A 14,719-nucleotide genomic window follows, 5' to 3' on the forward strand; every position below is an offset into this window, starting at 1 on the left:
CAGTGTCCTAGAGGCCCAGTGCAGAAAGTGTTTTAAAGATGACAGAATGATCAACTGCATCAAATGCTGCTGATGGGTCAAGCAAGATGAGGCCCCAGAATTGACCAGGACCAGCATATGTAGTTGTCCAGGTTGTTAACTGCACAAGGGGGTGATTATGTCAAAAATCTCCCTGACATCCTGGCATAGGGATGAAGAAGGGGGAGCTATTTAAAATTCATTCAAATATGCCATATGGGCTGGCTTCATCCATATTACCCATTGGAATTAGGAATATGGAGGTCATTTGTAACCTTAATAAAAACAATTTAGAGGGAGTGGCAGGTATGAAAATTTGATTGGAGTGGATGGAAGGATAATTCAGAGGAGAAGAAATGATGGCAATGAGGAGAGACAAATATTTTAAGTCCTTTTGCTATAAAGGAAGCAGAGATAATGGAGATGATAGCTGGAGGGGGTGGTGGGGGCAAGAATTACCGTCTCTTTGAGGAAAGCAATTATAACTTGTTTATTTTCCAGTAGGAATGATATAGTGGAAAAAGGGACAACTGCTGGTGTGACATCCTTGATTCTATGAGAAGCTGTAGGATCTGGTGCACCAGTGTGGGGATCAGCCTTAGCCAGCAGTCCAGGGGCAGGAGGCGGGGTTCCCAAAGAGAAGCTGAAGAAAAACCAGCTGTGGGGAAGGGTGCGGGGAGGGATGGAGGAGGGAGCCTGTGGATGTCCCTTCCAATTGCTCTGTATTTATTTGTTTTTTATTGAAGTGTAGTTTATGTACAATATTATATTAGTTTCAAGTGTACAACATAGTGATTTGACAGTGATACACATTACTAAATGCTCACTATGGTAAGCGTAGTTACCATCTGTCACCATGCAACGATATTACTGACTATATTCCCTCAATTGCTCCTTTTCCTCCCAAATGAAATAGGAAGCCATATCACCAGCTGAGGGGAAGGATGGAGGAAGGCTGGAGGAAAATAGGAGAAGTTAGGAAATAGTTGTCTAGGAGAGAGGAAAGTGAGTGGACTTGGGAATGTAGTTGGATTATGGGGTGGCATTAAGGGTCCACTCAAAATTTGCAGTCATGTACTTTAAGGGGTTAACAGCATAGCTTTATATTTTTCTCCAGCCTCATGTTTACTCATGGGTAGAGGTATATAGAAGTAGACAGTTGGATTTAACTAGGAACATGGTTTGGCAAGGCAAGTAGGAAAAAGGGAGAGAGAGTGGAGGTTTGAGAGTGTATAGAAGGGATTGGTGGGTAAGTATAGAAGTGAAGACATGAGGTTGGTGAGGAGCATCAAAAAGGAGGTAGGGTCAGTAGATGGTAGGTGCCAGCGAAGTGGGGAGATTGTTAGAATTGAGCTATGAGGCGGTGGGGGCGCGGGGAGTTGGGTAGGTAGAGGTGGTGGGTGGAGAGTGGGGTGCATAAAAGTCTATTGATAAATAATGAAAACACAGGAATGTTGACAAAGGGGTCTTGAGAAGAAGTGACAAGGAGACAGGGGGTAAAGTCTTCAAGGACTGAAGGGGAATACACTTGGAGAGGATCTCTAGGTGACCGCAGCAGGAAGGGTAGTGGGTGATTAAGTCCTATCGAGATTCACATTGAGGGAGTGGTTAGGAAGGGGGCAGAGAGAATGGTCTGGAAGAGACGGCAATTTAGAAGCAGCAGTGAGGAGCAGACAGGACTCCTCTTGGCCCAGGGGTACAAGGTGACACGGGAGGAAAACCACCCACCACTTGAGAAGGCTGTAGGAAAAACCGGGGTAGCCGGTGGGGGAAACAAGATTTCAGTAAAGCAAGAATGTGAAGGGACTGCTCAGAGAAGAGAATAAATGTAGGGAACTTGGCTAATGATAATGGCTTCCAGGACATTAGAGTGGAAGAGTTTCAAGAACTGGGGAGGGGTGGGTGATGAGGTCAGATTAGGGGAGATTAGGATTCAGGGGTTGGGTATGACCTGGGAGTCATAGGCTTCTTAGGGTGACTGAAGAAACCAGGGATGTCAACACGATGGGGTTGGTGGCCTCTGGCAGAGCGTGCTGGACGGCTCTCAGGGTGGTGCACTGGGAGGCAGGAGGCTGGGGCTTTGACATGGACAGAGTCCACACACCTAATGTTGCCAGCAGTCTGACTCCAGTGGAGAGCTTTACCACTCTGCTCTTTTGATTCTAAAAAAGGTGGTGACTTGCATATGAGAAGGAAGCTAATGACTTGTGTAGCTTGAACATTTTTATTGCTTTTCACTTTCGATTGCAGTGATGTAGGACATTTTGACTAAAGCCTCGGGAACACTGCAGCCAAAAAGGAACCTGGATATGTACATTAGAGTAGAGTTCCAGATGTGAGCTCTGTAAGGTAGAAACGACTTAGCCAAGTGGAACTTCTTCTGGGGGAAATACAACATTTCACAGATAGTGTTTGTAAACTGGGGAAGAGGGTGGGGGAGACTGTGAGAAAGTTTCTGGGACTCAGCACAGATTCAGTGCTCAGTAAAGAAAAACTGCCCTTTTTCTCTGACACTGAATGTCATTTCCCCCCCATCTCTGCCTTTCTGCTGTTCCTTTGGATGTTATGTAATGGCTCTGTGCCTCAGTTTCCTGATCTGTCAAAGGGGGTGGATCAAAGACCCGGATTCACAGGAAACTTGCAAAAAATAATTAAAGGAGAAAATGCATGTAAAGGTGTGCATGGTACATAAGTACTTAATAAATAAAAAAAAAGAGGGTAGTAGGCTCTTGTTGTCATTCAGCTCCCTTCTTCCCCCACTTGTGTGTTTTTCTTTATGTTGCCCCCCCTTCTGCATCTCTCCTTCCTCCTTCCTCTCCCTGTTTCCCCACACTTCCTCCTCTGCCCATGTGCTTCCTCCTCCCCAGCTCTGGCTGGCAGTGGTGCCAGCTCCTAGTTTAATACACTCCATTGTCTTCGCCATAGGGAATTCTTGGAATTCCCTCAGAGGAAGGAGTGTGCTGGTGGGGGCTGTCTCTTGCCACCCTAGGGGTGTGACCAAGGTGCCTACAGAGCCTCAGGAGCTGGGAGGCCTGTACTCCTTGGCCACTGGGTGGCGGTGGGGCAGAGCAGGCTGTGGAGGCGGGGATCTTGTACAGGGAGGGACTGGGCCTGGTCCCAGGTGGAGGGACAGTGAGGACAAGTGCTAATTGTGCTGCTGTTCCTGGGCCACCTTTACCACTCCCGCTGATGAAAAGCAGGGTGTCAGGCTTTTTTAGGGGGAGGGAGGGAGCAGGGATTCGCAGAGTGTACCAGCCAAGAAGATAAACTCTAGAGACAGACTGCCTGGGTTGGCATCCTGGCTCTGTCACCAAATGAATCGTGTGCCCTTGGGAACGTTAGCAAGCATCTGTGCCTCAGTGTCTCATATCTAAAATGGAGATAATGGAAACAGTATAGCTGCAAGGATTAGGTGAGTTAAGAGTTGACAATGTGCTTAATAGTTCCTGGTACACAATAATGTTTGTTACATTAAAGAATTAAAAACACTTGTTATAACAACCTTAAAAATTTTTTTTTATTAAGGTGTTATTGATATACACTCTTATGAAGGTTTCACATGAAAAAACAATGTGGCTACTACATTCTCCCATATTATCAAGTCCTGACCCATACCCCAATGCAGTAACCGTCCATCAGTGTAGTAAGATGCCACAGATGCACCCGCCCTCCCACACCCCTCCCCTTTGGTAACCTCTAGTGCCTTCTTGGAGTCTCTGAGTCTGTTGCTGTTTTGTTTCTTCATTTTTGCCTCATTGTTATACTCCACAAATGAGGGAAATAATTTGGCATTTGTCTTTCTCCACCTGGCTTATTTTACTGAGCATAATGTCCTCCAGCTCCATCCATTTTGTTGCAAATGGTAGGATTTGTTTCTTTCTTATGGCTGAATAGTATTCCATTGTGTGTATGTACCACCTCTTTATCCACTCATCTACTGATGGACACTTAGGTTGCTTCCATATCTTGGCTATTGTAAATAGTGCTGCAATAAACATAGGGGTGCATATGTCATTCTTGAGTCTGAGAAGTTGTATACTTTGGGTAAATTCCAAAGACTGGAATTCCTGGGTCAAATGGTATTTCTATTTTTAGTTTTTTTGAGGAACCTCCATATTTCTCTCCACAGTGGTTGAACTAGTTTACATTCCCACCAGCAGTGTAGGAGGGTTCCCCTTTCTCTGCATCCTCACCAGCATTTGTTGTTCTTAGTCTTTTCAATGTTGGCCATCCTAACTGGTGTGAGGTGATGTCTCATTGTGGTTTTCATTTGCACTTCCCTGATGATTAGTGATGTGGACCATCTTTTCATGTGTCTGTTGGCCATCTGAATTTCTTCTTTAGAGAATTGTCTCTTCCTATCCTCTGCCCATTTTTTAATCAGGTTATTTGATTTTTGGGTGTTGAGGCATGTGAGTTCCTTATATATTTTCAATGTTAACCCCTTGTCAGATATGCCATTTACAAATATATTCTCCCATACTGTAGGATACCTTTTTGTTCTCTTGATGGTGCCCTTTGCTGTACAGAAACTTTTTAGTTTGATGTAGTCCCATGAGTTCATTTTTGCTTTTGTGTCCCTTGCTCGAGGAGATGCATTCAGGAAGAAGTTGCTCATGCTAGTATTCAGGAGATTTTTGCCTATGATGTCTTCTAAGAGTTTTATGGTTTCATGACTTACATTCAGGTCTTTGATCCATTTCGAGTTTACTTTTGTGCATGGGGTTAAACAATAATCCAGTTTCATTCTCTTGCATGTAGCTGTCCAGTTTTGCCAATACCAGTTGTTGAAGAGGCTGTCATTTCCCCATTGTATGTCCATGACCCCTTTATCATATATTAATTGACCATATATGGTTGGGTTTTCTATCTGGGCTCTCTGTTCTGTTCCATTGTTCTATGGGTCTGTTCTTGTGCCAGTACCAAATTATCTTGATTACAGTGGCTTTGCAGTAGATCTTGAAGTTGGGGAGCATAATCCCCCCAGCTTTATTCTTCCTTCTCAGGATTGCTTTGGCTATTCGGGGTCTTTTGTGGTTCCATATGAATTTTAGAACTATTTGCTCTAGTTCATTGAAAAATGCTGTTGGTATTTTGATAGTAATTGCATTGAATCTGTATATTGCTTTAGGCAGGATGGCCATTTTGACAATATTAATTCTTCCTATCCATGAGCATGGAATGTGTTCCCATTTATTGGTATCTTTAATTTCTCTCATGAGTATCCTGTAGTTTTCAGAGTACAGTTCTTTCACTTCCTTGGTTTGGTTTATTCCTAGGTATTTTATTTGTTTTGATGCAACTGTGAATGGAATAGTTTTCCTGATTTCTCTTTCTGCTAGTTCATCATTAGTGTATAGGAATGCAACAGATTTCTGTGTATTAATTTTGTATCCTGTAACTTTTCTGAATTCAGGTAGTAGATGTAGTAGTTTTGGAGTGGATTCTTTAGGGTTTTTATGTACAATATCATGTCATCTGCAAACACGGAGAGTTTAACTTCTTCCTTGCCAATCTGGATGCCCTTTATTTCTTTGTGTTGTCTGATTGCCATGGCTAGGATCTCCAGTACTATGTTGAATAGAAGTGGGGAGAGTGGGCATCCTTGTCTTGTTCCCGATCTTAAAGGAAAAGCTTTCAGCTTCTCTCTGTTAAGTATGATGTTGGCTGTGGGTTTGTCATATATGGCCTTTGTTATGTTGAGGTACTTGCCCTCTATACCCATTTTGTTGAGAGTTTTTATCATGAATGGATGTTGAATTTTGTTGAATGCTTTTTCCGCATCTCTGGAGATGACATGTGGTTTTTGTCCTTCTTTTTGTTGATGTGATGAATGATGTTGATGGATTTTCAAATATTGTACCATCCTTGCATCCCTGGAATAAATCCTACTTGGTCATGATGAATGATCTTTTTGATGTATTTTTGAATTCAGTTTGCTAATATTTTGTTGAGTATTTTTGCATCTATGTTCATCAGGGATATTGGTCTGTAGTTTTCTTTTTTTGTGGTGTCTATGCCTGGTTTTGGTATTAGTGATGCTGGCCTCATAGAATGAGTTTGGAAGTATTCCCTCTTCTAGTTGTTGGAAAACTTTAAGGAGGATCGGTATTAGTTATTCACTAAATGTTTGATAAAATTCAGCTGTGAAGCCATTTGGCCAAGGGGTTTTGTTCTTATGTTGTTTTTTGATTACAATTCAATTTCTGTGCTGGTAATTGGTCTTTTCAGATTTTCTGTTTCTTTCTGGGTCAGCCTTGGAAGGTTGTATTTTTCTTGAAAGTTGTCCATTTCTTCTAGGTTATCCAGTTTGTTGGCATATAATTTTTCATAGTATTCTCTCATAATTCTTTGTATTTCTGTGGTGTCTGTAGTGATTTTTTCTTTCTCATTTCTGTTTCTGTTTATGTGTGTAGGCTCTCTTTTTTTCTTGATAAGTCTGGCTAGGGGTTTATCTATTTTGTTTATTTTCTCGTACAACCAGCTCTTGCTTTCATTGATTCTTTCTATTGTTTTATTCTTCTCGATTTTATTTATTTATGCTGTAATCTTTATTATGTCCCTCCCTCTACTGACTTTGGGCCTCATTTGTTCTTCTTTTTCTAGTTTTGTTAATTGTGAGTTTTGAGTGTTCATATGGGATTGTTCTTTCCTGAGGTAGGCCTGTATTGCAGTATACTTTCCTCTTAGCACGGCCTTCGCTGTGTCCCACAAGTTTTGCGGTGTTGAATTATTGTTGTCATTTATCTCCACATATTGTTTGATCTCTGGTTTTATGTGGTCATTGATCCATTGGTTATATAGGAGCATGTTGTGAAGCCTCCATGTTTTTGTGGGATTTTTCATTCTCTGCGTATTTTATTTCTAGTTTCATACCTTTGTGGTCTGAGAAAGTGGTTGGTACAATTTCAATCTTTTTGAATTTACTGAGGCTCTCTTTGGGGCCTAGTATATGATCTGTTCTTGAAAATGTTCCATGTGCACTTGAGAAGAATGTGTATTCTGCTGCTTTTGGGTGTAGAGTTCTGTAGATGTCTGTTAGGTCCATCTGTTTTAATGTGTTGTTCAGTGCCTCTGTGTCCTTACTTATTTTTTGTCTGGTTGATCTGTCCTTCAGAGTGAGTGGAGTGTTGAAGTCTCCTCAAATGAATGCATTGCATTCTATATCCCCTTTTAATTCTGTTAGTATTTGTTTCACATATGGAGGTGCTACTGTGTTGGGTGCATAGATTTTTATAATGGTTATATCTTCTTGTTGGATTGACCCCTTAATCATTATGTAATGTCTTTCTTTGATTCTTGTGACTTTCTTTGTTTTGAAGTCTGTTTTGTCTGATACAAGTACTTCAACTCCTGCTTTTTTCTCCCTATTAGTTGCATGAAATATCTTTTTCCATCCCTTCACTTTTAGTCTGTGTATGTCTTTGGGTTTAAAGTGAGTCTCTTGTAGGCAGCATACAGATGGGTCTTGTTTTTTTATTCATTCAGTGACTCTATGTCTTTTGTTTGGTGCGTTCAGTCCATTTACATTTAGGGTGATTATCGATTGGTATGTACTTATTGCCATTGCAGGCTTTAGATTCATGGTTACCAAAAGTTCAAGGTTAACTTCCTTACTATCTAAGAGTCTAACTTAACTCACTTAATATGCTATTACAAACACAATCTAAAGGTTCTTTTCTTCTCCTTTTTCTTCTTCCTCCATTCTTTATATATTACGTATCATATTCTGTACTCTTTGTCTATCCCTTGATTGACTTTGGGGATACTTAATTTAATTTTGCATTTGCTTAGTAATTAGCTGTTCTACTTTCTTTAGTGTGGTTTTATTACCTCTGGTGACAGCTATTAAACCTCAGGAACACTTCCATCTATAGCAGTCCCTCCAAAATAGACTGTAGAGATGGTTTGTGGGACATAAATTCCCTCAGCTTTTGCTTATCTGAAAATTGTTTAATCGCTCCTTCAAATTTAAATGATAACCTTGCTGGGTAGAGTATTCTTGGTTCCAGGCCCTTCTGCTTCATTGCATTAAACACAACATGCCACTCCCTTCTGGCCTGTAATGTTTCTGCTGAGAAGTCTGATGTTAGCCTGATGGGCTTTTCTTTGTATGTGATCTTATTTCTGTCTCTGGCTGTTTTTAATAGTCTGTCCTTATCCTTGATCTTTTCCATTTTAATTACTATATGTCTTGGTGTTGTCTTCCTTGGATCCCTTGTATTGGGAGATCTGTGCATCTCCATGGTCTGAGAGACTATCTCCTTCCCCAGATTGGAGAAGTTTTCGGCAATTACCTCCACAGAGACACTTTATCCTTTTTTGTCTCTTCTTCTTCTGGTATCCCCATAATGCGAATATTGTTCCCGTTAGATTGATCACACAGTTCTCTCAATATTCTTTCATTCTTAGAGATCCTTTTTTCTCTCTGTGCCTCAGCTTCTTTGTATTCCTTTTCTCTAATTTCTTTTTCATTTATCATCTTCTCCACCATATCTAATCTGCTTTTAATGCCCTCCATTGTGCTCTTCAATGATTGGATCTCCGACTGGAATTCATTCCTGAGTTTTTGAATATTTTTCTGTACCTCTATTAACATGTTAATAATTTTTATTTTGAAATCCCTTTCAGGAAGATTCATGCATTCATTTTCATTTGAATCTTTCTCAGGTGTTTTATTCATAATTTTACTTTGAACCAGGTTTCTTTGGCATTTCATATTTGTATATGGTACCCTTTAGTGCCCAGAAGCTCTACTCTCTGGAGCTGCTCAGCCCCTGAAGCAATGTTGGGGGTCGCAGGGGAGTGGTATGGGTGCTTGGGAGGAGGAAAGAGCTGTTTCCTGATTCCCGGCTGCTATGTCTGCCTCCACTGCCAGGACCAGTGGGCTGAGCACACAGGTATAAGCTTCTATGCTTTGCGTTCATAGGTGCTATAGATGGGCTTCCCTCTGGCTGGCCTAATGCCAGGGTAGGTTTGCCGGTTTGTGAGCCAGGTGGGGCTGGCCAGGTGAAAGGCACAGTAGGGTGCGTATCACAGAGGGGGTCCTTTGAGCTGTTTAGGCAGTCAAGGGGCTTGAGTGCCTGAAGTTCGTGAATGTTTCATACCTGCTGGGCAGAGTGTACCTGGACAATTTTTTCTACCTCTTCTTTCTCCTTGTGCAATCCTTGCCCCTTTAGCAGCCCTTTTGCTGTTAGGAAGTCTCTCAGACTGCCCGCCTTTCTTTTGTCCCAGAGCAGCCGGATATGGATCCCTGCTTTCCACAAGCAGCTAGAATCTCAGTCTCTCCAGCTTTCCAACCCCCTAATCAGGAGAGTCCCATGAAAGCACCATGAAATGTAGGTTTGTGCTCCCAGAGCAGATCTCCGGAGTTAGGTATTCAGCAGTCCCAGGCCTCCACTCCCTCCCTGCTCTGTTTCTTTTCCTCCTGCCTGTGTGGGAGGGGGAAGGGCTTGGGTCCCGCCAGGACACAGCTTTGGTACATTACCCTGTTCCGTGAGGTCTGCTCTTTTCTACAGGTGTATATAGTTTGGTGTAGCTCTCTTTTCTGTTGCTCTTTCAGGATTAGTTGTATTAATTATATTTTCTTATTATATGCAGTTTTAGGAGGAAACCTCTGTCTCACCTCTCACACTGCCATCTTTAATCCTCTCAGAATCTGTTATAACAGTCTTACGATGGCATAATTATTTTCATTTTACTGGTGGCAAAATGAGTGGAGAAGTTAAGTGACTTGCCCAATGCCATAGGACTATGAAGTGCAGAATCAAATCTAAAATACACATTGGATCGACTGCAAAGTCCTTGCTTGCAGCTGCAGTGCTAACCTACCTGCCTGGATATGCAGGTAGGGTGTTTACTTCCTAGGAGGCTGTCAGGGAGGGGAGAGGCCTGCAGGCACATGAGTTCAGGGCAGTAAGCAGCTGCAGTGCAACCAGAGGTTGGCTGTGGCATTGCTTAGGGACATGACTGGGACCTCGGGCTGTGGGTCCTCGGCCTGTTTCTCTGTTCCCTGCTGGGGAGGCAGCCTGAGTTACCAGGCCATTTGAGGGTGAGATCAAGCCTTTTAGGTACCTGAAGATTGAGATTACAACCTGCATGCTGAGCCTTCCTGGGATCATTTCCTCCTTGCCTGTTTTCTGGGTGACTGCAGTCAAGCCAGTTAACCCTTTTGCACCTCAGTTTCCTCATCTTTCAAATGGGGATGGCGATACTTCACCTGCCCACTTCATGAGGATTCTGAGAGGATTGAGTAAACCATGGATATGAGAACATTTGAAAAAGCATGAAGGAGTACCCAGTGTAAGATGGCAGGGTGATCCCCAGACCACAGTATTACTGTGATACGTGATTACTGAGGGTCCAGTGTGGGTCCCTCAGGCCTCCAACGCTGCCTCATGCATGTGATGCCCATTGTCAAACCCTGTGACCTTTTCCAGCTATTCAGCATGTCCTGGACAGACACTTGGAACCGCATTGCTTTTTCTGGGATTTTATGGTTCCCTCTGTGAGCATAAAATAATACTTGAACATCATTCAGGTCTGTGGGAAATTTCCCTTCTGTGTGGGCTTTTATTTTCAAGAGCCAAAGCCAGCATCTCTGTCCAGGCTTTGCAGTCATCCCAGCTTCCATTCTGGGAGCTCTGCCATCTTGTTTTCAGTCCTTGGCACAAGGCAGCTTGGGCTTCTGTGCATGGGGAGCTGATAACTGCCCCCTGTCATTAGCACACTGTCTTGGTGCTCTTCTTGCCTTGTGGAGAACAGAGAGGCAGGCAAATGATACTTCCCCTGGGTGTCCTTGTCTGTCTGGGCTTCCCTTTCGTGGGGGTATATGTGCGTGGTGGGGGAGGGGTGGTGGGGCCGCATAAGCCCTAGGGGCCCAGCCTCTTACCAGCTTCTGAAGTTCTTTTCCCCCCAGAATCGAGTTAGCTATCCATCTGTTTCCATCCTCTGCCCGCTGCCAAGCTCCACAGCCCTGTCCCCATGCCAGGTCGCAACTGCACTCTGCTTTGGTAATCCAGAGCTTCCATTTTGAGAGATGTGGGAAACAGGAGTGAGTGAGTGGGTGTGTTGGATGGAGGGCGGGTGGGGACATTTCTTTTTGGCAAGTCATGCCAGAATTGGCCCAGCTGCTTGGGCTTCACCCAAAAGTAGGGCTAACTCTGGACTGACCCCAAATATCCAGTGGGGAAAGTCTTTATTCTTGGATCTAGCCCATACCAGACCTAGCAATCAACATTTTTTCATCTGGAAAATGGAAATAATAAATCCTATCCCATATGCACTTCATGTCAAATGAGAAATAAGCTTTTAAGGAGTTCATCATCTACTCACTGGGAGCAGGAGGTGACATAAAGTTGTGTTTCTTCAAGTATATTCTACAGAATATGGAGTGTTATTTAAAAAAAATTGGCCCTGGCTAAGTTTGGGAAACACTGCATAAGCAACATTAAGCTTAAGCAGGTTTGTAGTGGTGGAGACCACCCAGGTCTTTAATACACCACCAATGCACATGGTGATCTCCACGGTGACTCTCCAAGGGATATATTATGCGCAGCAGTTCTTAGCATTCTTAACCAGCTTTCTTAGTGGAACATTTTTCAAGTACCAGCTCTGCAAAACACACTTGGGAAGATGCTGGCCTAGGTCATAAGTATATTTCTTTCATTCTGTTTTTTTTCTCTAATTATGAAGGGAGGTGGACTGGTAAGATGGATGTTGCTAAGATGGGGGACCTAAAGAACAAGGGTGTTCAACTTCAGAATCTATTGACATGAGCACTTCCTGCTCTGAGACACCTATTTCCCTCCTGTCCTTACAGCTCCCCTTTGAATTGGAAATTTACTACATTCAGCATGCTATGCTCTACGTGGTGCCCATCTACCTGCTTTGGAAAGGAGGTAAGGCTGACAAACCATTCCCTTGTGCTGCCCCCACACCTCGCCACTCCCTCCTGCTTGGGGAAGTCACAACCTCTTGGGTGCCTGCCAGGACCTTGAGCTGTCCGCTGGCTGGGTTTCTGCAGTGCACTTCATGCCAGACACCAGGCAGTGGGAAAATGGGTGTGACGGGACGTGCGAAGAGTCTAGAGCTTTGTTCAAACCATCCTTTATGGGTGGGTGAGATGTTGCTGACTGTCCTGGGGCCTGGGCCTGGGGCTCTGGGTCTGTGGTGGCAGGTTTACCTGGATCCCTCCACACTCTGTGACTCAGTTGTCCTTGTCCCTCCCCTGTGCCCCAGCTGTGCCACATGGGGTAGACAGACAGAAGGAAGCCCTTAGCCATCTCAAGCAGGACCTTGTGCTCATTACATCCATCCTCTCAGAACCGAAGAAGATATTGAAAGAGTCAGGAAGCCCAGGAACTGGGGGATTGTAGGATCATGGGACTGAGGGAAGAAGCAGGTGAAAGAGCAGTAACCTCCATGTACAGTAAACCACCGAAAACCTTCATCTAGCCATGAGGGGGAGATACCACCACCCTGGGGTAGAGATAACCTAGAACGGAAGCTGGTACTGTTTGTGATCTCACAGTGACTCTTAAATCATCCCCTCCACTATGTTTGTTCCCCCAAGGGGATGGGGAAGTCCCTATCCCTTCTAGTTGTCAGGGCCCTCCTCCTGGGGGCTCCTGCCTTCCTGAAAGGCCTGTGCCTGGAAGACATCCCTTTTGAGTCTTAGCCACCACCTTCTCTGCCTTGTTTTGGGAGAACAACTCCCCCATGCCCACCTCACCCCAGGCAGCAAGGGTCTCATTTCTGTCACATCAACAATGACGTGAGGCCACATGGGCCCTTGAGACCACTGGAAGATGGTATGAAAGTAGCGCTGCCTCTAATGCAGGAATCCTGGCAGATCTTAAGAGCTTCTGGGTTGAGCTAGCCTGGAGGCCTAGTGAGCCCCAGGGCATGCTGGGAGAAGGGCACAGCTGCTTTCCTTGGAATCGGGCCACCAGGTGCCAGATTTGCTCCCTCTGCCCTGCTTACTATCAGTTAGGAAGATCTCTTTTCTTATGGCTGGTCTAAATGTTTCTTGAGACTGTTTTCACCCTGTGCAGCCACTTGGGGTCTCACACTATCAAAGAGCCCTTTGTTTTAACTTGCTCTAAATGCACTATTTTCTCCTCTGGGCTTTAAGGGAAGTCTCAGTGTCTAATATCTAGGAGACGTGTGCCATTTGGGGCATAGGAAACAGCTTCCTAGTAATACTCCAATCTCGGAGATATACTCACTCTGGATGGAACCAGGCAGGCTTCAGACCCTCACCACTCACTATGCCCATTTCTGAGGTTTCTGATACAAGTTCTGGCCAAATGTGCATGAACCTATTAGTTAATAATACTTATTATTAATAATAACCTATTTGTGTTCTGAAGTGCCCATAAGATTTGTTGGGTTGCTGAGGTAGACTAGTCTGATATAGAAAATACCAAGTGGCCCCTGGCCCCCTCCTTCTGCTCCCACCACCACCACACACGAAACAAAACAAAACAAAACAAAACCAAAATCCACACCACACTCTGGGAGGCTGTACCTTCTAGAAGTGGTTGATTGCACTGCAGCCTTGTTTGGGTTCTCACTGCACTATTAGGGGGAACGAAACTGAGGAAGTAGGGATTCCAAACCTTAATTTCAATTTATTTCTTACTGTTAGTAATTCATTCCTTTCTCCTCTGGTGTCTGGCCCTGAGAAGAGGCTGTAGTCAAAATAATCACAGTAAATGCCAGTGCCTACTATTTTTTTTATGAAGGTATCGTTGATACACACTCTTAATGAAGGTTTCACATGAAAAACATTGTGGTTACTACATCCACTCATATTATCAAGTCCCTCCCACACTCCATTGCAGTTTCAGTGCCAGCTTTTATCGAGTGTTTCCTATGTGCAAGATAATTGTGCTAGGCATGTTTTGTGTATTTTCTTACCACAATGAACCTGGTGAAACATCCTTCTGTGGAGGAGAAAATCCAGGCTCAGAAGCATTAGGTCCCTGCTCACAGCCGTACATTAGCAAAGCTAGGATTCAAAGCCCAGCTTAGATTTCCTCCCATACCAGTGCTCTTCCCCACACACCATATTGTCCCACAAAACAGATGTCTGTCTCCTAAACACATCAGACTGGGAGTCTCCCCTCTACCTGCCCATGTTCAGCCATTCACTCAACATGTATTTGTTGCACACACACTCTGTGCCCAGCATTTGCGCTTAGGGAATCAGAGATGAGCCAGACAGGCACAGTACTGCTGTAAGGAGTCCCCATCTATGGGGGAAGATGGACAGTTGGGTACTGTGGGAAGGTAGTATGATTTCCAAAGCCTACTTCTTTCTTCCCTGCTTCTGGGCTCATGGTGGTCCCTGCTTGCTTTCCGGCTCTTTGCTGCCACCTGCTGTTCACTTGGGGCATTACAAGGATTTAAAGCAAAGTCTGGATTTAAGGCTGTTTGACCTTTGGTCCTAAGTCTTAGACCTAGGCGTTGCAGAGGGGCAGTGGATCTGGAGTGAGCTGTGGGGAGATTATTCCCTATAAACCAACAAAGCTGAGGGTTTGGGACTTCTCTTTCCTAGAAGTCTTGTAATTTTCCATAAATAATTGGCTCAGGAATTTTACCCAAGGCAAGATGGCTCTCCTTTAGATACTGCCCCTGCTCAGAACCTGTTTTCCTGAAAAGGCAAGGAAGGCCCTACTGCTTCCTGTGGTTTGGG

At 44.0% G+C, this 14,719-nt stretch overlaps 1 protein-coding gene across 16 annotated transcripts in view; it reads left to right on the forward strand.

Annotated features, from left to right (window-relative positions):
* TMEM164 (transmembrane protein 164) overlaps window positions 1-14,719 on the forward strand; it is a 314,697-nt gene that overhangs the window by 157,037 nt on the left and 142,941 nt on the right. For 14 of the 16 annotated variants that reach the window (XM_036912672.2, XM_036912666.2, XM_036912659.2 and 11 more), the window contains one exon: window positions 11,840-11,918. The exons of the other annotated variants lie outside the window; for them this stretch is intronic. In XM_036912672.2, coding sequence (XP_036768567.1) covers window positions 11,840-11,918 — 79 coding nt within the window. The remainder of the gene's footprint in view (window positions 1-11,839; window positions 11,919-14,719) is intronic. 16 annotated transcript variants of the gene reach the window in all.

The sequence above is a fragment of the Manis pentadactyla genome, chromosome X, assembly GCF_030020395.1.
Source record: "Manis pentadactyla isolate mManPen7 chromosome X, mManPen7.hap1, whole genome shotgun sequence".
Classification (NCBI taxonomy): domain Eukaryota; kingdom Metazoa; phylum Chordata; class Mammalia; order Pholidota; family Manidae; genus Manis; species Manis pentadactyla.